The sequence below is a fragment of the Lithobates pipiens genome, unplaced genomic scaffold, assembly GCF_037356315.1.
Source record: "Lithobates pipiens isolate NorthernLeopardFrog02 unplaced genomic scaffold, aLitPip1_a1.2 Scaffold_8, whole genome shotgun sequence".
Lineage (NCBI taxonomy): Eukaryota > Metazoa > Chordata > Amphibia > Anura > Ranidae > Lithobates > Lithobates pipiens.
Window position 1 is genome coordinate 531,479,741 of NW_027507903.1, and position 24,902 is coordinate 531,504,642.

At 40.7% G+C, this 24,902-nt stretch overlaps 1 protein-coding gene across 1 annotated transcript in view; it reads right to left on the reverse strand.

Moving 5' to 3' along the window:
• The window catches only part of SNRNP200 (small nuclear ribonucleoprotein U5 subunit 200), a 67,998-nt gene that overhangs the window by 870 nt on the left and 42,226 nt on the right, over positions 1-24,902 (reverse strand). The window contains exons 30-44 of the mRNA XM_077469531.1: positions 22,719-22,879; positions 18,130-18,357; positions 17,721-17,912; positions 16,884-17,062; positions 13,602-13,753; positions 11,443-11,551; positions 11,253-11,361; positions 10,660-10,849; positions 8,160-8,324; positions 7,825-7,946; positions 5,949-6,092; positions 5,684-5,860; positions 5,437-5,597; positions 4,087-4,168; positions 2,705-2,797 (exon numbers count right to left, since the gene is read on the reverse strand). Of these exons, the coding sequence (XP_077325657.1) occupies positions 2,705-2,797; positions 4,087-4,168; positions 5,437-5,597; positions 5,684-5,860; positions 5,949-6,092; positions 7,825-7,946; positions 8,160-8,324; positions 10,660-10,849; positions 11,253-11,361; positions 11,443-11,551; positions 13,602-13,753; positions 16,884-17,062; positions 17,721-17,912; positions 18,130-18,357; positions 22,719-22,879 (2,264 nt within the window). The remainder of the gene's footprint in view (positions 1-2,704; positions 2,798-4,086; positions 4,169-5,436; positions 5,598-5,683; positions 5,861-5,948; positions 6,093-7,824; positions 7,947-8,159; positions 8,325-10,659; positions 10,850-11,252; positions 11,362-11,442; positions 11,552-13,601; positions 13,754-16,883; positions 17,063-17,720; positions 17,913-18,129; positions 18,358-22,718; positions 22,880-24,902) is intronic.

A 24,902-nucleotide genomic window follows, 5' to 3' on the forward strand; every position in this document is an offset into this window, starting at 1 on the left:
GGGCCTAACACAACATCCAAAGGAAAAAATGCACTGTGGCAACTAAAGGAACAGTTCCTACTCACCTCCAACTATCTGCATGGCTGTCAATGGGTTCAATACTTTATCAGTTATTGGCCCAGAAAAAGCATTCATGTTATGCTGTCAGAACACCTGCTCTGCATCAGTGATTCAAAGTTAGACACCGTAAATATCGGCTTTCCTTACAACCCCACCTCCAACCATTATGCCTCAGTTTTATGAGCAAGCAGTACATAAGGCTGATAATCCAGAGGGACAGGACCCATGTCCCTCAGGAGACTTCAAGAAACAGATATGACAGCAAGTACAAAAACCTTGATTTATCATCCATTGAGGACACGAATTGTAGAAATTATTACACAGGATATCCAAAAGCAGTCCAGCTAAAGGGTGGGTAAAAGCCATTAAGTGATTAAACAACTGAATCATACTGCAGATGTATCAAAATAATTAACACATGACAAAAACAAAGGGTGCAAAGAATGAAATTTGCCAAGCCCAAGAGGAGGGACCTAGGATCAACCTGGTGCACCAGGACTGAGAAAATGCTAAGGGAAGGCAGAGCAACCGAAAGAAGCCATGAGCCCCAATCATTGAATGAAGGTCCAAGGAAGCATCCGCCAAAAAAAAGTGGAACAGCATACCAAACAAAAGAACTAAACAAGAGAACTAAGGTGGGTAGAAAAACAAAAGGTTTACTGGGACAAGCCTCAAGAGTAAAATTACTCAAAATAGGTCCAATAATTAAAATCTGTTTGGACAGCTGCAGTTAATGCTAAAGTCTAATAAAACATAACCCTGCCATCTAAAAAGGGATACTTGGAAATAGAAAGTATGTCCAGGAAAAAAAAAATAGGGAGGTAATAAAAAAGGTAGAACAATAACTGACAGACAGCAAGCCTCCAAAGAAGATATCCAAGTATGTCAGAGATCTCATGGTACAAATGTAAATTGAGAAAAGGGTAGAAGGAAACGGAAGGGTACGTCAAAATCTTTGCATGCAAACCCCATATGTAGGGAAGGGATAGGAAGGTGTGGACACCACTGCCTAACTCGATATATTATTTAAAAATCTAACCAAACCTTGTAAAACAAAAAAAAACATAATCCTCTGTCTAGAAGCAAGGGTAGTAATCCTTGTATTAGTACTAGAATTATTTCTGGATAAAACAAAAAATTAAGTTTAGGGAGACTCCCTCATAATTCTGTAGAGAAGATCATCTTCAAGTAAATAGATCCAATTAAATCCTCTGGACCTGCACTGTCATCCTTAGGGGAAATCTGTAGAAGGTAGTATGCATTAAAACCTGCTGACCCCCCCAAGGAAGTACATCTTTCAGCAATAGATACTTTCTGGCAAGGAAGGAAGTGTACTCCCATATAGAAATTCAATTTTTCAAGTGGGATAATCAGAATAGGGGATCCAAAAGACAATATGCTGACACTAGGAAGGATGGCATGAATAGAAATATTCACTCTACTGTATAGCAGCGGCAGGAGGTCAGGGAGGGAGATCTCAAAATCATCTAGGAGCTGAAGGTCAAGCAGTAGAGGTCAGATAGACAGAGCAACTATCTGTTCCAGAAAATCAGACTCAAATAGTAGGCAATAGGGTACATCCATTAGGGTAGCCTTCCTAGGAAGGAGGGGGAGGGAAGAGAGGCATGTCTGACTGACAGATGTAGAGTGGAAACTTGAACATGCAAGCTGCAAGGACGAAAATTAACAAGGAAGTCATGATCAGACAACTTGCTTACTATACAAAAATAGAGAAACTGGAGTTCTGCTTCAGAATTGATCCTTGGGACCTATGAATGTTTTTATTGAAACAGGCTAACCTAGAAAATGTAGCAGGACTGGCTTTATTTAAGAGAAATCAAAGGCAAAATCCTGAGAAATTCCATACTTAAAGTGGATGTAAACCCGAATCATGAAATTTGACCTCAGCGTTTTCTTATCTCTCCAAAGCTGTGTCTTTGTTATGTTATCAGCGCGATAACTTCTGACAATTTCAATGTCAGCCAAGAAGAACCAGACAGAAATAAAGCTGGTCTTGTCACAGGACACCCCTTTCCCTATATGGAGAGGGGGGGGGGGGGGGGTTGTTGGGGGCGGAGGTGCCTTTCCTCCAATCAGCTGTCTTGACTATATGCCAAGAATCCACTCCCAGTGCTGAACAGGAAGAGAAAATCTCCAAGGCTGGATTCACACCTATGCAGTTTTAGTGCTTTTTGCATTTTGCAGATTTGCCCTACAATCCATTTAACATGGTTTCCTATGGAACACGTTCTGTAGTGCAAATCTGCGAAAAACACAAAAAATGCAAAGGTGTGAATCCAGACTAACACAATGTGCAGTTTATAAGGAATATAGAAAGCCCAAGACAGCAGATATACATGTAAAACTTATGTAGGAGGATTGGTTTCATCGCTATCATCTGAGGCTGTTCACTTCACTGGGTACAGGAGAGGGTTTACATCCACTTCCAAATGCAAATATCCAAAACCAAATTTTGTCCAAAAACTGACAAACATTGAGATTAACCACTGAAGAAAATGAAAGTCAGATGTGAAACAAAGTTGAGGATGGCACTTTTATAACTACAAAAAAGACATAGGGAGAAACAGCATCATTCTCCACTTTATAAACATACCTACTTAGGATGAACACAAACACGACTCACCTTAGCTTTCTGCTGTAATGTCAACCTCTTGATGGAGATTAGGCTGTTGGATTTTGCATCACCAATCACGACCCACCAGCCTTCTTCACGTTTCTGAAATGAATCCAGAAGACAATTAGAGCTGTAGTGTACACAGTACTTATACACGTTTTTGTGTACAAACTTAACATATGGAATTATTGGTTTAAAATGAACCTGTACCATTTAAAGAGGAGTTTCAGCCATTTATGTGTTTATTAAAAATCAGCAGCTACGCTTTTTGTAGTTGCTGACATTAATAAACACACACTTGCCTGTCCCATGATCCAGCGATACGTCCACCCGACCTCTCGGTTCTCTCCCTCGCCTCTCCCTGGCACCACAATTGTGGGCACCCGGCTGTGAAGTCACAATGCACATGCATGAGTTGCAGTGCGCATCCTGAATGGCTGGGCAATCTTCAGGGACCTGTGACGTATCCCAGAAGACTGCAGGAGTGGGAGGGGTGAGACGGCCCGAGTAGAAGTGGGAGCTCGGTACCTGTCAAAACTAGGTACCGGCTCCCCTCTCAGAAAAAGGACATGCCAAATGTGGCAATGTCAGGGGGTCAGGAGTGCTTAAAGCGGAACTTCCACTTTTGGTTGGAACTCTACTTTAAAATATAGATTGCTGGGTAGCTCTTATCATCCGCTACTGATGCTTTCTAATGGCGCCCCTCCAAAGATCCTGCTCACTTTTCAGTCTCAACCTCAAATTGGAATTTACACAAGGTTAATGGCTCTACCCAGCACCCACACAACTGGCTGCGCAGATGCCTGGAGCAGCTATATTGTGGTAGAAAGAGAAGAGTGACCACCATACCTGGATGTACTGCGTGTTACATAGGGGGGGCTCCAGCAGGGGAGCACAGGGAAGGTATGCATCAGCAGAAAGGAGAAGTGGGCTATAAAATGAACTGGTTATGGATTTGCTTTAATTTTTAGCTGGAAGAATTTAATATATTCTTATTAGGTGACAAAATATAGTTTGATGCAGAGCGCATGGCTTTTTTCGAACATTAAATCACTGCAAAATAACATTCTTGTGATATGTAGGAAAATAGTTTCAATCAAGATGAAAACACTTTAGACCATGACCACTACCATTTTTCTCCAAATTTTATGCACACTTCCATTGTATAAACTAGTTATAATATGAAGAAAGCCTACTAGACTAGTTTGAAAAAGAGAGATTAGTAAAAGTATGAACTACATGGGGCGATTACTGGCAGTTGGTGTCATGGAGAGGCTCCAATTTCAAAACCGGTTTTATTATAAAAATTGCATGTATTCCATTATACAGATATCTCATGGTAAATAACACACATACTTTAAGGTGTAAAATAGGGTTAGGATAAAACATACCTGGGGGAATAAGGGAGCAATTACCGGACCTGTAACTTCCTCCTCCCGTTCCAGTTGCACAAGCACCACAACGGCACCACCACTGTAAAATAATAAAACAACCATGTTGTTTCCAATATAAGCATATCAATCAGCTAAATAACATTACTCTATAGCTATATGTAGATAAACACTGATGACCTGGCCAAAAATTGTCTAGTGGGTGTCCTTGTTGGTCACCACCTGCCCAACATCTGAGTGGAAACGGTTGGCCGAACAGCATCCACATCCAATAAGATGCAGGCACCGGGGGCGATTTACAAAAGCCGTGCGCCATCAGTAGGAGGTGCATAGCACATTTGCATATTTATGAAATGGTGCGCCGGTAACAGAGCGTGAATCCCATATTTACTATTGCGATCTTGGTGCACAGGAGAATGCAATCCGTGCGCCACTATGAACATGGCGCACGTAATCTCCAAATCAAAATCGACAGAAGATGGAGGTGCCAATATTATGGGGTTATGAGAGGAAGTTTAGTAACAACTTCCCAAGTAACAACAGTAAAGTTAGCCCAATTTTTTTGCATAATGTGAAAGAGGAGGATACGCCGAGTAAATAGATACCCAACATGTCACGCTTCAAAATTGCAAAAAATTTTATTGTTAATTTAATTTTTTTAGTTTTACACTTAAAAAAATAAAAATGATGACTTTTATTCCTATTACAAGGAATGTAAACATCCCTTGTAATAGAAATATGGCACGATCTGACATATTTACAGTGAGATATGGGGTCAATAAGAAATTAGTATCAAAAGGGTTAACTAAGAACACCTACTGATTGCCTAACAAGACACATCCAATGAGATTAAATTAACCAATTGTATTGGGCGTGTGCTATTATCGAAAACCGAAGTTACCCTAGCGCCAGTTGCAGTTTACATATGCGGGTATTATCGTTATTTGCATTCAATGTGCGCCGGTTTGCGCGTTCAATTAATAACTTTTCCGGCACACCAATTAATGTATGAACTGGTGAAGTGCCGCCTTCTTAGTAAATCACCCCCACTGTTCTGGTATTTTGACAGCTGCCCAGAAAAAATAAAATCTACCTGTAAGGCCAGCTTTAATCATGCCATGTACATTTGCTATGGTTGCCCATAGGAACCAAATATCTTGGATCACCTGAAATCTATGTGGCTAATATAATAGGTGGCTGCTTCAGTTTGCCCAGATAAGCCCCTTTCCACTCATGTTTATTTCATTCCCATTATCTTCTATTGTGCACAATGCAGGTAGCTTGCACATACCGTTCATAGCTTTCTCTTAATAAACTGAAGCATACCTATGTGCATTGTAAATCACTCACCTTCTAATAATGTCTTTCTCTGCCACCTCATAAGACAGCTCAATATTAGGATAGCGGTTACAGAACCTGGCCACATCTGCCATCTGAGAATCAGTGAGTTCCAGAAGTTCTGTCCGATCTTCATCTTCCATCTCCATGATATCAAACACGCTTTCCACTCCCTGAAAGACACCAAAATATAACCTGCTTTTGTACCCAAGTTGTGCTCTTTGCATACTACAACCAGTTCTGCAAGTATAGATATTACCTTATCTGTGCACCTCTTGATGTGCTCAGAAGTAAAGTGTGGCAACTGTTTCAAGTAAGAGTCCTTAGACCACATAGCTTGTGTGACCATTTGTGCCAGTTCCATAGCAGCGAGAGCTGGACTGAGCCAGCCATTACTGGAAAGCACATCCACACATGCCTGGATAAGTCGGATTGCCTGGAACAGAAGACAGTAGATAGAAGAATGAGTACTCATGCCTAAAAATAGTACATGATCAGTTAAATATCTGGCAATGCTCACTCACCTTACTAAGGATCTCTTCTGTGTCTGACTGGAGCTCTGCACTCAGTTGCATGCGGGTGAGGTGAGCCTGGAGCAGCAGGTTGGTCTTCACATGGGGGTCGTTGAATTTGGGATTGGTCAGTTTGTGGGGGACTTTCTGTGACAGCTGGAGAATGACACAATGTATATCAGAACAAAAGTTCACCAATGACAGCTGTTTTAGCAGTATTTAAATCTAATAATGACTCCACAGACTTCCCTACAAGCTTACTTACCTTGTCATACTTAAAGCATAGCTAAACTTAATTTATAGAAAACTGAGCAGGCAGCTCTTTAGAAGAGACATTATTAATATGTCTCTTCTGCAACAATAAGCACCTACCTGCTTGCAGTTTTCTATTAAATGTTCACGGAGCTGTGCATTCCCCACACACTTTGGCTGAGCCAGAATGACCAATTCCTATGCACACGATGACTTCACCTCCTCAACCAGCTAATCAAGAGGCCAATAAACTGGCACACAGGAGAAGATGACAGCAGCCAGCAAGGGATGTAATCGCAACATCGCTGGAAGGTGGAGGCAAGTATAGTCAGGAATTTAGTTCAGCTTAGGGTCACTGAGCAGTTACATAGGTGCCCAGCTCCCTACATAGAATGGCTTCTATACACTAGGCAGTATGGCGCTTTTCAAACAGCTTTCAAGTACAAATGTTTCCTAGATTCAGCAATCAAAATAATAATAATAAAAAAAGGGGGGGCAGTAAATACAATTCAATTCAAAACCATCTTAATATCTTTTTAACCACTTCAAAAAATGCCACTTATACACCCTCCTGCCCAGACCAATTTTGAGCTTTCAGCACCGTCGCACTTTGAACGACAATTGGGCGGTCATGCTTCGCTGTAACCAAACTAAAATTTTTATCATTTTGTTCCCACAAATAGCTTTCTTTTGGTGGTATTTAATCACCTCTGGAATTTTTATTTTCTAACAAACAAAAAAAAAGACAGAAAAATTAGAAAAAAATAATTTTTTGTTTCCGTTACAAAACTTCGTAAATAAGTACGTTTTCTCCTTCACTGATGGGGCTGCACTGACAAGGTGGCACAGATGGGCACTGATTGAAGGTAAGGATGGATGCCAATCAGTGCCAAACAATGCCTGCCAATCAGTGATGCCCATTGTGGGCACTGATTGGTATCCCTGGTGGTCTAGGGTGGCATACCTGGTGGTGATATCCCTGGTGGTCCAGTGTGGACATCCTAGGGGGGGGGGGCTGCACTGATAATCAACACAGACCCTCCCTGTCACAGGAGCAGCCGATTGGCTCTCCTCTACTCGCATCTGACAGACGCGAGTGAGGAAAAGCCGATCAATGGCGTTTCCCATTTACACTGTAATCAGCCGTGATTGGACATGGCTGATCACATGGTAGAGTCTCCATCAGATTCTTTACCTAGATCGGTGTTGCAGTGTGTCAGACGGACAAACCAGAACAACGATCAACACGCAGTGGCTTGATATTCTAGCAACGTCATATGAAATCCGGTCAGGACATTGAAACCACTTTGCCGCCGTCATTTTACTATATGGTGGGCGGCAAGTGCTTAAAGGACATTTTTGATCAACTCACACCCCCCTTTTGTAAAATTTGCACGCTTATAACCTGGAAATATGGTTAAAGTGGATTGGTCGGGCATTTGTCCATAACAGACTGAATTCTTTCTTTCTTCTACTATGGGAGTATCAGACAGTGAAAGGGAGAATCTGACTACTGCCTGCTGTAGGCAAAGACAGATAATTTTTGTTTAAAAACACTTAAAACTAAAAAGGTCACAACATCACTACATATGAGGCAACAAATTTCAACGCCACATTATTACACGTGACTTCCTACCTGGCGCAGCAAGTTATCCTCCCGGTGACGAATGGGTATACTTTCATATTCTGCAGCATTTGAAATGATCTCGATCAATCCTCGTACCTTCGTCTTGGCATTCAAAGACATGCTGAAGAGCTCTGAGTATTAAATAAAAATGAGGAATGAGGGAAGAGAACACAAAGGATTGACTAATACAGTGGTGTCAGCAACTGGATAAGGTTAGCCGAAGCAACCAAATTTCACCTTCCATCAGCCTGCAACAGTCAACTATTGGCAAATTTACTTTGATCTCATTAGGCAATTATGCTAAAAAAAAAATTATATTGAAAGAGAAAAGGACAGTTGCTTACCAATTGTGGTGTAGTTAATGTAATAATAGGCTGCAATCATGCCCAGATTAAGCGGAGCCACATCCATTTCATCTTCAATGCTAATACACTTGGATTGTTCTAGGTCACTGAGAGTTTGTTCCACCAGTTCTGACAAATGATCTGACAGATGTCTATGGGAAACACCTGAAAATGGCATGTTCAAAGATCAGGTTATAGACTGACATAATAACTCTGACATTAAAAATTAAAAGATTTTAGAATCAAATATAAAAGAAGGTAAAAGTATTTGGCACTTATGAAAAAAAGAACTGTTAAAGAATATCGACGAGTATTTTCAATATACATTTGAGAATGAAGAAATTCAGCCATACACCTATAAATACTTGTTCATGGCAGTTTATTGTGACAGTAAACCTAGCTCCAATCTAGCTCCTTCCTCTGACAAGCTCTATCCCATAAGGGGCTTGGCCATAGTTATGAAGTGAACCAAATCACTTAAATTATCTAGTTTATATATAGATCACTTGTTGAAATGAACTTCCATTAGCCAATACTTCCTGGTGTGTGGCTTAATTTCTTACTTTCCAGTTGGGACTGGGGAGACCCTGAATAGACATGCAATGATAAAGGCAAAAGATGGCTTATTTTTATCTTGGGAGCAGTGGGGTCCTTTCACACGCTCCTGTAATACCCTAGAAGAATATTGCTGACATACTTATGCTGAATATAAGTAAATTTTTTTCACTGAGCACTATAAAATTATTATGTTCTAATTAGCTACTCCCATGCAGTATGGGATTTAAAAAACAAAGATACATATTGTGGCAATGGCCAAGAAACTTGTCCAGCTAACCCTCTGCTAGCACAGTCAGCGTAGAAGACGTATACACAGGACCAGATCTCTTTCAACTCACTGTGGAGTAAGAAAAACTGATTTGTGCCCATACACACTACAGCCAATGACTTACACTAAAAATGGTGTATGCTTACAGCTGACACTATACAGGAGCATTTAATCTTAGACCCGGTATGACCGTGACATCACAGCAGACATATACTGCAAGATACAATACATACACCATTTTTAGCTATTCAAGACATTTACAATATTACTGGAACAAAGCATAGGTACCAACATTTGATGGAGAGAAGAGTAATTTACATGGATGTGTAATCTGTTGTAAAGTGCCGGTGGTGAACATTTACTGTTAAAAGTAGGCACCATGAGGTTGATTTAGTAAAACTGGAGAGTGCAGAATTTAGTGCAGCTCTGCACAGAAACCAATCAGCTTTCACTTTTTTGCAGGTAAAGAAATGTGCATTATTTGTTGTTGTAGGAGTCTGGAAAGCATTGTACTAGCGATCAGCAGACTGCTGATGCCATGCAGGACTCCTACAAATCTGTCAGTGTATCCGCTTGCTCATACCTCATACGGGCAAGCCGATACACTCTGACAGAAAGAATCAAACTTCCACAGAGTTTTCCATTAGGATTAGGGGCCGATCCTTTCAGAACATGTTACAACCTTGGATGTAACATGTTATAAAAGGTGAAGTTATCCTTTAATTGAATAAGCTGAAGTTAGAAGCCAATTGCCTATCATGCACAGCATCATGCACTGAAAATGGGTGGGATTCATTTAAGCAAGATTACATGTTGTCCCTGAAGTTGATGTGTTGAAAGCAGAAAAACAGGCAAGTGTAAGGATTTGACAAGGGCCAAATTGCAATGGCTAGATGACTGGGATAGAGCTCTTGTGGGATTGTTCCCAGTCTGCAGTGGTCAGGACCTACCAAAAGTGGTCTAAGGAAAGAGAACCTGCAAACAAGCAACATGTCATGTGCAGCGGGGGCACACTGCATAGCAAAAGGTGAGCCAAGGCTGGCCTGTGTAATCCAATCCATTAGAAGAGTTACTGTAGCTCAAACTGCAGTCAAACTAAAAGGTGTCAGAAAACAGTGAGTTGCAGTTTGTATAGGGGCTGCGTAGCTGCAGACCGGTAAGAGTGCCCATATGCTGACCTGTGTCCACAGCCAAAAGTGCCTACAATGGGCATTGTGAGCGTCTGAACTGGACCATGAAGCAAAGGAAGAAGGTGGCCAGCTCTGATGGATTCAAGAATAGTTAGAGGAATATGAGCCTAGAGGCGATTCAGTTCGCATTGTGCGCTATATAAGTATTTCATTCATTCATTCATTCAGGGGTTGACTTGGCCTCCACATCCTCCAGATCTCAAGCCAGTTAAGCATCTGGGGGATGTGATAAACAAGACCAATCCATGGAGGCCCCATCTCGCAATTTACAGGGCTTTGTATCCACTACTGACGACTTGGCGACAGTTACTACACCACATCTTCAGAGGTCTAGTGGAGTCCACGCTACAACAGGTGATGGTGGGCAGTCAATGTTATGGCTGATCAGTATAGATTGATAATTGTATGCCGGAAAAAGTTAAGAATAATGAGGCATACAGGAGGATTGTAAGAGTAAATCACTAAATCTAATCTCGGTTCTCACCCTGCAGATTGTAGTAGTTTGGGTTTTGTGTCATTCTTCTGTACAAGAATGTCCAGGTCAGATAATCCACAGCGTCTTGTTTGTTTTCTACGGTTTTGGTGACAATTTCTGCATTGAAGTGGTCATGTAAGCAGTGATCCAAGTGAGATTCTACAGGCAGAGGCTCATACAGAAACTTCTTAAAGAAATCCTGGAAAACATTTATATGAAACAGTAAGAAAATGCAACTAAGACATGTATAAAACACTGGCTGAAAACAAGGCAAAAACTAAGCTTCTGACATAGATGATCCAAAAATAGGAAGTGCAAAAAAATAAAAAATAAAATAAAAAAACTAACAGCAGATAAGAGAAAGGTGAATTCTGATTTGCTAGTATGACTTTAAAAACCTTGCAGATCATCAATACTTTTTTACACGACTTCATATCTAACATGAATAGCAATACAGAACATTGACAAAAGACAGATATCCCACTCATTGCAAGCAGATCAGCGAGTAGCTTAGCACTGCTTTCTTTACAACACTGCTATTAACACCATGATCTAACACTACATTATAAAATGTTTAGGGATAGGTTAAAACAAAACCTCACCTTCTTTGACCCTTGACACATGATGACACATCGCCCTTCATCATCCTGCAAGGGCCTATTAGCGTACCCTACCATCTGAAGAACATCATAGATGGGGTAGTCTACATAACTGCAGAAGAAAAATTCAGCAATGAGATGAGCAGATGATAGAGGAAACTTCCCTAACTAATAAAATATTATAGATACATACGCATGAATCTTCCCGTTATAGTACTGACTGTCCATGATGATGACCAGGTGAGCGGCAATGTTGAGGCCCCAGCAAAGACTGCGAGAAGCTACAATTACCTGTACTGCCCCTGATAAAAAAAAAAAAAAAAAAAAAAAAAAAACGGAGAACAAACATTAGGGTTTCATTAAAGAAGTGACAGCTGATGATGATAAAGTAATGTAAAGCATATGTATAGACAAAACCTTTGGGATTTTAATTAAAAAAAAGGTTTAAAAACCATTTGTATATTATTTCTTGCATTTCACGTTGGGGAGATTTCCCTTCAAATCCTGTCCAGGACAAAAAAAATAAATAAAGGAGGAAAGCTCTACAAAGTGAGGAAATCCCCTCTTAGTTGCACCGAATAGGTGTTCCCACGGAAAAGATTTGGCCTTACCCACCATTCTGGTGACAACTAACATTTTGGATTTCTATCCCAGTGATAGTCTCCAGGACAAGTAGAGAGGGTGAATCTATCCAGCAGGGACACAGACAGCAATACTGGATGGGAGTTCCAATCCATCCCCAGGTTTTGATTATGCATACACTCAGTAATGTCAAAATTCTACAATTAATGCTCTGGGATAAAGTACAATAAAGCCCAATTACAGGTTTACTTTTACTTTATAGTTACTGTCTGCTGCCAGACTAAATTCAAGTCGGGCTGAGTGCGTCTCGGGATTCATAGGAATCAATGAATACAAGGCTTCCTCTGATTTGCTGAGGTGGCGACTGAGAAGCCACAGAAAAAAAACAGTATAACAGAAAAAATGGAATATCTTCCACTAAGGGTACTGCACTGTACACAGCTCATACTAGGTACCACTAAAGAATTTATTTGCTAAAATGTCAGAAGACAGAGAACAGATCCCAAATCATCAGGATTTACAGGAAATTTGCTGCTTTCCTACACTTATTTCCTCACTCTACAGTACATTACTGCTGGATTTTTAAATTAAAGTGTCATTTAACCTAGACCAGGGATATGCAATTAGCAGACCTCCAGCTGTTGCAAAACTACAATTCCCATGAGGCATAGCAAGATTCTGACAGCCACAAGCATGACACCCAGAGGCAGAGGCATGATGGGACTTGTAGTTTTGCAACAGCTGGAGGTCCGCTAATTGCATATCTCTGCCCTAGACTATAAAAATCTCATTACAGGCTACGTAAAAAAGAGTGCAAACACCTCAAGTCACTAAAACATTTGTTTTCTGTAGAGTGAAATACATCTGGTTGATCGTGTCCCCATTGCAGTATGAGACTGAATGTTGATCAGCTGTTGTCATCTACTGAGCATGTTCCATTTTCAGTTCCCTTTTTTGCTTTTTCTTATTTAGTCAGCCCACGTGACATGGCATGACAAGACAAGACAAGACAAGACAAGACTAGAGAGTCACACATGTGGGTGTATACACAATGGTAAATGACAGTCCCCTCCCCTGCCCGTCCTCCTATTTCTAAACTCTATTAGGGTTAGATTTAGTATGCCAATTGATTAGAGTCACTAAGAAACACAAAAAAAAGGCTTCGTTTTATTATATACCAATACTAAATATGTCAAATAAAATTGCTACTAGCAATAAATGTAAAAAAAAAAAAAAAAGCCTTGCCAACGCAACAAAATGAAAGCTAGTTTCAATCAACTTTGACTATGCCTACACCATATTAATGCACCAAAAATACATATTTGATGTGCAATAAAGAATTACAGGGAACCGTGAAACAGTTTTATGATATATAGAATTTAATTTGCTCTTCTGAAACATTTTTTTTTTAAGTCATGTAACCAGCACAGCACCAATTAGAGCTGTGCAAGACATGCTCTGCTGATGTATGCACTCTCTCCAAGAAGCTTCTCCTAAAGATGGTTCCCTGCAGATGCCAAAAAACAGGGAAATATGTGGCCACACAACAGCATTACAGGTAGAAGGTACTTAGATATATTTTTTTTTTACAGTGACATGATATATACGATTTATGTGAATGAAATATGGCAATTATCACTTCTCTGCTTAGTACCACATTATGAATTTTACTTTCTTGAACCTCTTTCCCCACGTTTGTGTCCCCTTCAAACAACAGAATACAGATAGGGAACGTATGATAGACAGAAGGAAAAGTCAGTTGGCGCTTACCCGAGTTAAAGAGCTGCTCGACAATTCGCCTCTCCAAAGATGAGAGACCTTCGTGCAAATAACCCACACCATTCAAAAGCGTCTCTTTCAAAGTGTTATCGCTTAGCTTGTCAAGGTATGGAGCCAGATCCTTCTCTGTGCAATACAGGAACCTGTATGGAGGAGTCCCATTAACTTGTGCTTTTTACAGGAGACGGAGATACAATTTACCGCTTGCTTGCCCAGAGCAATTTTTCGACATTTTTCACACACATGTTAAAATTAGCATTTTTTTTTTCTGACAGTTACTTATAACCCCCAAACATTAGATATTTTCTGAAAGCCTATGTCCTGGATAATAAAATGATGGCCGTTACAAGTTTTTATGTCATACAATATTTGCACACCAGTTTAACACAAATTTTCATGAAAAAGATACTCCAATTCCAATGAAATTCAAAGACAATATAGTACACCATTTTTTTGGCAAATTATGAAACAACGTTGTGGCAAGTAAACCGATACCAGACATGTCAAGACTTAAAATATCGCACTCCTGTAAAATAGTGACAAACGACTACCTAAAGGTGACGCTTTAAAAGTCTTTACAGGTTTACCAGTTTAGAGTTAAACATGAGCTCTTACTAGAATTTTTGCTCTGATGTTCGCGGTGATAATTCACGTTTGGTGCAATCACTTTTTACTTACTTGTGCGGGACAAGTACTTGTACACTTACATTGGTGCTGTAAGATTTTTTGGTTTATTTTATTTACACTGTTTACACTTTTTTTCCCCCATTCAACTGTATTAGTATCACAAGGGATGAACTCGGGCATTGACAGGTACTCTTTATTGAAAGATCAGGGGACTATTAGACCCCTGATCTCTCATCTGTACTCCAAGGCAGGTGGATCAAACCAAGAAACCTTGTTGCTTCCAGATTCATTTGTCACAGAAGAGAGGGAGGGCAGCCGACCCAACCAGCTGCAGCAGTCCCCAGCAAACTGGTGTCCTTAGGACACAGCTAATTACAGATCGGGACATGGGCACTGTGATTGGCCCTCCCAATCACAAGATGGCTGTGTCCAATCACAGCCTTCACACTGTAAAAAGACACGTCTATGTCAGCTCTCCCTTCTAAGCTTGGTGAAAGCCCTCAGCGGGGGATAGGAAGGGGGGGGCTGGGATGCTGCAGTATGTGAAGTCTCTGTGTAACTGATGATTTTAGTGTTCAGTTACACAAAGATCACAGATGACTGCAACCATCCCCACACAGTCCAACAAGCACCACTGTCCCTGCCCAAGTGTCCCATGAACATTATACCAGTGCACAAAACATCTGCAATACTGACTGGCCCGGTGGACAAACATCTGTCACAGTGTACACATGCACAAAATCATCTGTCAGTGTACCCGTTTTCCACAAATTAATAAAATTTAAAGAACCCCAGTCCAAAGGCGAACTTACACGTTGGTCCCGTACGCATATATAAACGGTGATCGCACCATACCACTCTAATTTTAGCACCAGATCTCCTCTAACTCTAAACTGGTAACCAATAAAGGCTTATAAAGAGTTGCCTATGGATTTTTAAATCACGAAGTTTGGCACCATTTCACAAGTTCACACAATTTTAAAGTGCGATATGTTTGGTATCCATTTACCCAGCGCCATACCATATTTTACCAGAAAATTGGGTATCATTGTTTGTGTGCATTGAAATACATTAAATTGTACTTAGTGTGTAAAATTACTTTAGAAAAAAAATGCTGTGCCAATACCATGTGATATAAAAATTTGCAAAACCCACCTTTTTGTTTCTCAAGGACCTCGGTTACAAAAAATATATAATGTTTGGGGGTTCAAAGTCATTTTTTAGAAAAAAATATAGATTTTTACTTGTAAACAAAAAAAGAAAGACTGGACTTAAAGTGGATAATGCATGAAGCAACTCATTGGATGTTGCACCTCTCTATGTTGCTAAGCTGTTAAAAACGTCTCACACATGTGGAATTGCCACAATCAGGAGTAGCAGCAGAATGCGTTATGGGGTGTAGTTGAAAGTATGCCTATGCCATGTGTGAGGAATAACTAAATATAACACTGTATGGGGGAAAAAAAAAACAAAAAAAACAGAAAAAAACATTTTTACATTTCTTCATTTTTCAAAAGATTGTGTTTAAACAACTTAAAAAAACCCGCCTTGCTTCTTACCAAATACCTAGGACAATCTACTTTCTAAAAAAGGGGTAATTTGGGGGATATTGGTACTGTCCTGGCATGTTAGGGCCTCAAATGTCAGTCAGTGCCATCGGGTGTGATCAACTTTCAATGATTGGCACCATAGCTTGTAGACCAACTTTCACACAAACCAAATAATAAAAACTGATATGGGTTATTTTTACCAAAGAAATGTAGCTGTATATATTTGGTCAAAATTTATGAAGAAAAATTCCTTATTCGCAAAATTTTATACCAAAGAAAAAAATAAAAAAATAAATAGGTCTTTTTACTTCATAGCACAAAAAATAAAAAGCGCCGTGGTGATTAAAGCGGAGGTCCACCCTAAAATGGACCTTCCGCTCATCGGAATCCTCCCCCCCTCCGGCGCCACAATTGGCACCTTTCAGGGGGGAGGGGGGTGCAGTTACCTGGATAATTCAGGTAACTGCACCCACTTCCGGGATAGCTCTCTGCGGAAAGGGGCGTAGATTACGCCCCTTTCCGCAAGTGCCCACCCCCTTCCGCAAGTGCCCCGCTGCCTGCTGGGAAACACACAGATCCCAGAGGCAGCGGGGACCGTCCTTATTGCGCAGCGCTACTCGCGCATGTGCAGTAGGGAACCGGGAAATGAAGCCGAAAGGCTCCATTTCCTGATTCCCATACCCAAGATGGCGGCGGCAGCACCCGAGTACAGATCTAGAGATCGGCTTTGGGTGCCGACATCGCGGGCGCGCTGGACAGGTAAGAGTCACTATTTTAAAAGTCAGCAGCTGCAGTATTTGTAGCTGCTGGCTTTAAAAAAAAAAAAAAAAAAAAAACGCGGAGTCCCGGCGGACTCCCGCTTTAAACAACACCAAAAGAAAGCCCTATTTGTCTCAAAAAAAATTCTAAAAATCTCATATTGGTACAGTGTTGCATGAGTACGCAGTTGTCCTTCAAACTGCAATGGCACAAAGCTGACAATTGGCCTGGGCAGGAAGGGGTTGAAAGTGTCCAGTATTGAGGTGAATACTACATACATAGATATATAATTTATTTTTTATTTTATTTTTTATACCTTGCCCTCCCCATCCCATACCTTTGTCGCTGCACATCAGAGGAACATGTATTTATTATGTCAATAGCTGTGAGCCGGGTCTGTTTTCTCGATGGAACAAAAACAATGATGGGTTTCTTTGGTGAATGTTTCACAATGGCATGGTACACAGGCTTTGCCATGGACAGCAATCTTGTCTGCGTGTGACTGATGTTAAATCCCTAAAATAAAATGTATTTAATTAAACAAATGACAAAACAAGAAAATACAAAAAGTAGGAGGTCAGCATAAGTCCATAAGCATCAGTAAGCACCTTTTTACTATCACAAGTTACAAAAAGAACCTGTCAGGACAGAATTATGGAACCTGCCTTACGGTCTTGAATTTGAAAGTGCAGACTCTTCCATTACCTGGTGAGCCACTGGCCTAGAAAAAGTATGAGCATATCAGGTGCCCCTAAAGTTCACCAGTTGTATGCCTGATTCAGGTTAGAAACTCACTAGGCAACAAAGGAAGTTTCGGGTGACCGTATTAAAACATAAGCCAATCATCAACACCGCCTCCCTTATTACTATCCCATCAGGATCTTCTGAATGGCCCACTTCAATTATTCAACTGTTAGGCAGGACTGAGGACTTCCATACACATCAAATCTAAGTTTGTATTTTGATTGTAAATGCCATCTTTCACAACTAATGAAAAACCATGTGTTTTAAAAGTTTAAATGGTTCTAAAGTTAAAATGCACATACAGAAAATATGATTTTCACAACTTTTTATGATGAAGCATATTTCCAAGTGAGCAAAACAGTTAACTCAGGAACCTACAGCTGCCCTGTGCTTAAATGATTTAATTAAGATAAGCATGAATGAATCTTACCTGTATGTGCAATTCTAATGGGACAGGTCTCACGTTGGGATGGAAGTTGAATGTTGCTGTGGCGCTGCATCCCAGCCAGTGAGCCACATCTTTAGCATTGGACAAGGAGGAGCTGAGAGCCACAATGCGGATTGGCCTTTCGATTTGAGAGGAGATATAGCGCATACGGGAACAGATGACCTCCAGTACAGGCTATGGATAGGAGGAGAGCACAACTAATAAATATAATAGCCTGTAACAAAACATGTTTAACATACTCTGAAAACATAGTATATACATAGAAAACAATGAAATAAATGAAAAAGTAGAAAGTAGAAATTGTCAGATATGAACTAAAGCAAATCTGAAAGGCTAGCAGACTTAAAAAAATAAAAAAAATAGAAAACAAACAAAAAAAAAAAAACCTCACCCCGTTGGCTCCACCAATGAGATGGGTCTCGTCCACGATAAACAAGCTAACATTTTGCACATTCTTTCTTTGTTTCCATCTTCTGGAAAGGATGTCCCACTTCTCTGGAGTGCTGATAATGATGTTACCTTTTCCCAATAATTTCAAGTCTGTGCTGGTCTCACCAGTCAGCAGAACGACCTTCTTATACAGCCTGTCCTGGAACTTCTCAAACCAGTTCATGAACACCTACATCAGCACAAAAGGCAAGAGAGTCTATTAGAAAGGTGTATGTGTGTTTTACATCTACCACTGTCAAATCTAAAGAACTGAGTTAAAGCAAATCTCCCACCCCAGAAAAATAAAAACAAAGCACATCTGCATTCTCAGCATTAAACAAATGAATCTCCTATTGCAGTATATCAATTTATAAAAACTATTTTATACATCACTGCTCCTCCTAAGGCACTGCTAAAATAGCCTTCCCAGGAAGCAGCTAGGAGGCACTGGTTATGTCACCACTGCCTTCTAGGGAGCTCTCATAGTTAATCTACAAGATTTTGGGAGAAAAAAAAAAAAGTACCGTTTGCTAAGATTTTGAGATGTTGGACAAAGATTATATCCATGTTTAAAATGACAGAGCGGTCTTCCCGCCATAGGGTGGAAAGAGCTAAGGAATTTGGAAATAAAGGGATTTTTTTTGTGTTACTTCCTGTAAAATACCTTTCTCAGAGTTCATTGATGGACTCAGCTCTTGCTTATGCTTGACCATAGGGTTATATAGCTCCACCTACAGGATTAGGACACTAAGCAGAAAAAAAAAAAAAGGACATAGCACCACCTATGGTCAATCCTACCTCTTAGTAAACCCCCTCAACTGCCATAGGGTTTTGTTACAAATCAGTACAAGTAGAAAAGAACCAAGAGAGGGGGTGGGTGCCGTGTTCAAGAAAGGTTTCTCAAGAGAAAAGGATTCTACAGTGAGTAACAAAAAAATAAAAAAAATCCTATTTTCTCTTAGGTGTGACAAACACAGCTCTTCCTTATTCTTGACCATGGGGACATCTCAAAGTAGTGCCTCATTGTGGGTAACCAAAGAAAGAACAAGCAACAGTTGAGAGCCTCCTGTGTTGGGCCACCAGTCCCAACACAGGACGTGTTGACATCAAGATTCCAGTGGAATAAGGCATTCCTGGCTTCTCGTGTCTGCTTAGCCCACAGACAGGTCCTCCTTGGTCTGCTTGCCCCCACTTGTGCCGGGTGGGACGTCATCTTCATTGCCTTATGGATAGGTTTGTCATCTGCTGTCTGATCATTGGGTCCACAAGCTGATTTCATCAGGCTGTAAAATAGATTTTCTCCCATATGAACAAGTTCTTTCCTTTTATTCATCACTTCCGTCATGTCTGCAGGCTCTTTGGGGGGCAGTGCTGCATCTGCTTTTTCCAGGGTGCGACAGACCTCCCTTTTTGGTCTGGACTCCGCTCCCTGGATGATTAGCATGGTTCTGGCTCCGGTCCTGGCCTTCTGAGGCTGTGGGGGATTGCCATGTTAAGTTATCCGGTTGGCCTCCTACTGCGAGCAGATCATCCCTGAGCTAATGGACTACATCCAGAATGGCTGTTGATTGAAGATCTCTGCACCAAAATATCCCAGCAAAAAAGGGTAAAAAAAAAAAGAAAAAAAAAACAAAAGAAAAAAAAACATGGAAACACAGGTTTCAATAGAGAACTACATCCTCAACTCCTTACTAGGCATTAAAAAAAAAAAAAACTGAGTGGCCTATGGCAGAGGGGATCGACTAGCAACTTGGACCGTCTTCCCATAGGCGGTCCTGTGTTTTTTTTTCTGCCTAGCTTCCTACTCCTGTAGGTGGCGACATAAGCCTACAGTCAAGAATATGCTGTTTCCATCAATGACCATAACAGAGATTAACATTGACAAAAAAAAGTGTATGTTAACTAAATTTATTTATGTTTGTGTTTATTTAAAGATTTGAGTGGTGGGGACATTTTGTGATCTCCCTATATCTTATTGACTTTATTATTCCAATTCTATGAGGCCATGACAACGATTTTCTTCTCCACATGAATATGGGTGTCAGACACTAAAATGACTGTAAAAACAAATAGACAAATTTCAATTTGGGTAACAGATTTGCAAATAAATTTGTATGGCTTAATCTGTTCAATCAAGTTTCATGGCACCATGACAAATTGTAGGACTGTTCCAATGACTAAAAAAAAAAAAAAATAAAAAAAAATAAAACACACCAAATCACAAGCATTCGCCAAGAGTGGTTTTGGGGGAACTGGTCATTTCAAACCACTTAAGCATCAACTATATCATGCAAAAATCGGTGCAGTCCGTGAATATGCTGATCATCATAAAATTATGCCTGAATTGACCTTCATTTGTCAACATAAACAATGTGTATGGTCCGCTTTAGAAGTTCTTGATTGTATATGCATCAGTCACAGACAGATAGAAAAATGGGCTGAAAGATGTGTTATTTGCATACATTTCCATAAATGAATCACATCTAACAGCTGACACTTACAACTAATGAATGCACAAAAGTAGTAATAGGATAATGCAGCAGTTTGAGTGTGTGCGTGGGTGGAAGACATATATTAAGTGTGTTCAGCCTCCCCAGAACAACTTAAATACAAATCAGAGCTAGGGAAAAATAGTGTAATTACAGTGTGCAACTAAGTAAGAATTTCAGTGTCCTTAAAACATCAGACATTTTATGAAAAGGAAGGCAGAGGATTAGGCTGATTAACATGTCTGATATTTTGAAGATAAATCTTTGCTGGGGATTGGAGTGGGAGAGCAGAAAGAACTTTATGTTCAAATGTGCTGACAATTACTAAGTGTGCTCAGAAAAGCTGCACGACAACTGTAAAATCATAACACCTGAGCACAACAAAAACTGCTTTCATTACTTAGAAGAAAAGTTTCAAGTAGTTATATGGAGGCGGATTTTATGAAGAGTTGGAACAAAAAAGGTCAGCATGACAATAGCTCACAATTTTGGGGAAGATGGGTGGGTGATGGAAGAGGAAACAAAGTAATACAAACTAAAGCTGAACTCCAGCCTTTCCTTCAGCTTTGTACAGTTGTACAGGCTCCTTTCCTGTACTGGAATTGCCTACGCTCATTTAACTGCACACTTCGTTTCTCAGTGTGTGCGCCTTAGAAGCTGCAGTAAGTCAGAGAGCCCACCTCATTTTCTGGCTAGAGAACATCCAGCATCACCTAGCTCTTTCCTTTACTTGTCCTGCCCTTTTCATTCATTGGATTTCAGTTCTTTTATAGAGGCTCAGCACTACATGTGAACAATTCCACTGGCATACTGGTAGAAGGGATGCATATCTCAACATTCACCCCACCCATGCCTTATCATTGGCCACCTCACTGACCAAGATAGTCATGGGGCACAGCTTGAGCTCTCAATTACAAAAATCAGCATGAGATTTGTATAACTGAACGGTCAGGGTTTCAGATATATATTGTAACAATTTAGAATCATCCGTGAGCACAACATTGGATTAGAGCAAAAAGAATTGCACCAAGAACTGAAGTTTTTTGTTGACATGCTAGCAAACAATCAATCATTCACTAGCTCATTTATAGATGATTTTAGCCCAGAGAGAGTGCATATAGAACAAAAGCATAAACAAGGCATAAATCAAAGCAGTATGTCCATGTCACTAAAGCCTCAAAGCATACATAGAAAAAAAATATATATAATTTTCCCTGGAGGGGGGAAACAGGAAGGAAAGGCTACAAAAGTGAGAGTGCTGGCTGCTATTAGTTAAACTAATAGAATAATTTTATTGGGTACCAAAAATAGTACCATCTAAAATAATGATGCTGCAAGTACAGCCACTCAGGTGGGGAACATAAAAAAACACTCAGCAATGCATGTCAGCATGCTTCCCATGCATTGCTGAGTGTTTTTTATGTTACCCACTTGAGTGGCTGTACTTGCAACATCATCATTTTAGATGGTACTATTTTTGATAACAAATACAATTATTCTATTGGTTTAACAGCAGTCTGCACTAAATCTTACTGACAGGTCACCGACATAGAAGAGATATTACACAAATCCATCTGGTGACCAGGACCTCTTCATTTCTCCCAGGAGGGTTAGGGAATGCATAATCTTTCGGTCTTCAGCATCCAACACTTCCAGGAGTTCTGAATGCCTGTTCTTCACCATGGTTCCATCCATCTTTATGAGAATGCAGGCATTAGCATTGACAGAGGTTGGAGAAAGGAACCACAGTGCACTGTGGAGACACAGGCATCTGACACCTCCAAATGTTTTTCAGCACTCAAGATTGAAGGTAGCTGCAGGTCTAGAACCAAGGGGAGGGGTAGGAGAATAGAGGTATGTCTGGAGAGGAGAGTATAATACTCTCTTTATTGGGGAAACCTTCCTTCAGGACTTTTTAAACCCAACAGGGTTGCTTTAACCCTCCTGTTTCCTCTTGAACCTGGATTACAACTGGGATGACAGTTGTAAAATTAATGAAGTGTTTCAGTAGGTGGGATGGACAAAACATTGGAACGTTATGTTATCTTAAAACAGAAAATACCTGCTCAGCCAGAGCCTCCATAGGAGTGATATATACACAGCGCCCTTCTGAGTTCTGCAGCAGCATTCGAAGGATGGCGAATTCAGCACATATAGTCTTTCCACTGCCAGTAGGTGCTCCCACAAACACATTGTCATCACTGTTATATATGGTGTTAAAGACTAAAACAGAAAAAAATAAAAATAAATCAGTTATTTATACTTACTATGCATATGGTGTGTTTAAAACTTAACATATATACACACACAAGATTTTTATTTAATTATTTTTTGATGAAAACACTGCACAGTACATCTCAGAAAATAACACTTAAAGTGGTTCTAAAGGTAGAAGGTTTTAAACCCTAATGCATTCTATTCTAAGGTAAAAAAAACCTTGGGTGCAGCTCCCAATGTCCCCTCCTCCCCCAAGGATGATTTTTTTGGGGGGGATTTCTGTACTCGCCATAAAAAATCCCTTTGTCTGAGTTCATTGAAGGACACTGTCATTCTTCATGATGGCTGGGATTTCATGTCGCCACCTGCAGGCGCAAGATGCCAAGTGTAACTAAAGTAGAAGCACAAACAGGGGGCAAGCCCTCTGAAGGTGGTCAAACCCCCCATTTGCAGCAAGACCAGTTAGTAGCCAGCAGTATAGGACATATACACCAAGACAGCCAAAGAAGAGTGGGCAGGTACTGTTTCAATGAACTCAGAGAAGGATTTTATGGAGAGTACAAAAATCCAGTTTTCTCTTCTGTTCACTGAAGTACACAGCCATTCGTCATGACGGATGGGATGTCTCTGCACATCCTGGCAGAACTCAAACTGCTGGAAATTGGCAGAGGCAGCTAAATCAACCTTGTAGAACTTGGTGAAAGTGTGGACAGACAACCAAGTAGCTGCCCTGCAAACTTGCACAACCGAATTAGAATGCAGAAAAGCAGGAAAGCCCGGACAAGAGTTTAATGCACCTAGAAAAGGTAGAAGACAAACAGGTCCTTGTCTTTTCTTAGGACCATCCAAGAAAATGAATAAAGATTAAGATTCTTGAATAGGGGTCATAGTGGAAAGGTAGACCCCAACGGTCTTAACATCTCAAAGAAGTGGCCTTCATTGCTTTGATGTAGAGAAGGGAGAGGACAGAGGGATGGCAATGGAAAAACAATTCAACTAATTTAAGTGGAAAGCCAACATCACTTTCAGCAAGAAGAAAAGGCAAGCGAGAAGAACCACTTCATCCTTGTGCAACACTAAAAATGGCTGCTAACAAGACAGAGAAAAAAGCTTGGACACATGCAGATGTGATGACAACCAGAAAGGCCAATTTCTGAGACAAACACAAGAGGAGAATATCCAAGATAAAAGTGGTCTAAAAAAGGGGGGGGGGGGGGGGGAGAGCCTGGTAACCTCTTGAATGAAGGTCTGAATGAGGAAATTAGAAGCCAAGGGCTGCTAAAACAGAACGGCCAAGGCCAATACCTGGCCCTCCACAGTACTGAGGGCCAAGGAACACGCCACTCCTTTGTGAAGGAAGGCAAGAACGTGAGCAATGGAGAATTTGCAGGGATGCACTCCCAAAAACTCACACTAAGCGAAATAGGCCCTCTAGGTGTGATTGTATGTACACCAGGAAGTGGACTTCTGAGCACGAAGCAAGGTATATATGACAGCCTGAGAAAGGTCCTTGTGCTTCAGTACCTGAGTTTCACCAGCCATGCCGTTAAAGCCAGCGACCGTGAAGCAGGGAGAAAAATTGGGCCTTAAGAAAGTCCGGGTAGAGTAGAAGGCGCCATGGAGCATCTGCAACCAGCTGAATGTGATCGGTGAACCAAGCCTTGCGTGGCCAGTCTGGAGCCACCAGAATGCCTTCTTGTTGGATCCTTGGTAGCAACCAGGGGAGAAGTTTTAGAGGGTGAACGGCATAAATCAGGGAGTACATGCCCCAAGCGACCAACATAGCATCCACCGCTTCTGCACAGGGATCCTTTGACTTGGCAAGAAACTCAGGAACTGTTCAATTGTTCCTGGATACAAAGATTGGGATCCGGAGTGCTCTACCATTGGCAGAGAAAAACATTGGGATGCAGGGACCATTCCTAAAGGTAAAAAAGGGGGGATGGAGATCAACGACGCACTATTGAGTAACCGCTGCACCATATTAAATGTGCACCTACTGGTGCAGCATCTCTTAGTTTGCAGACTC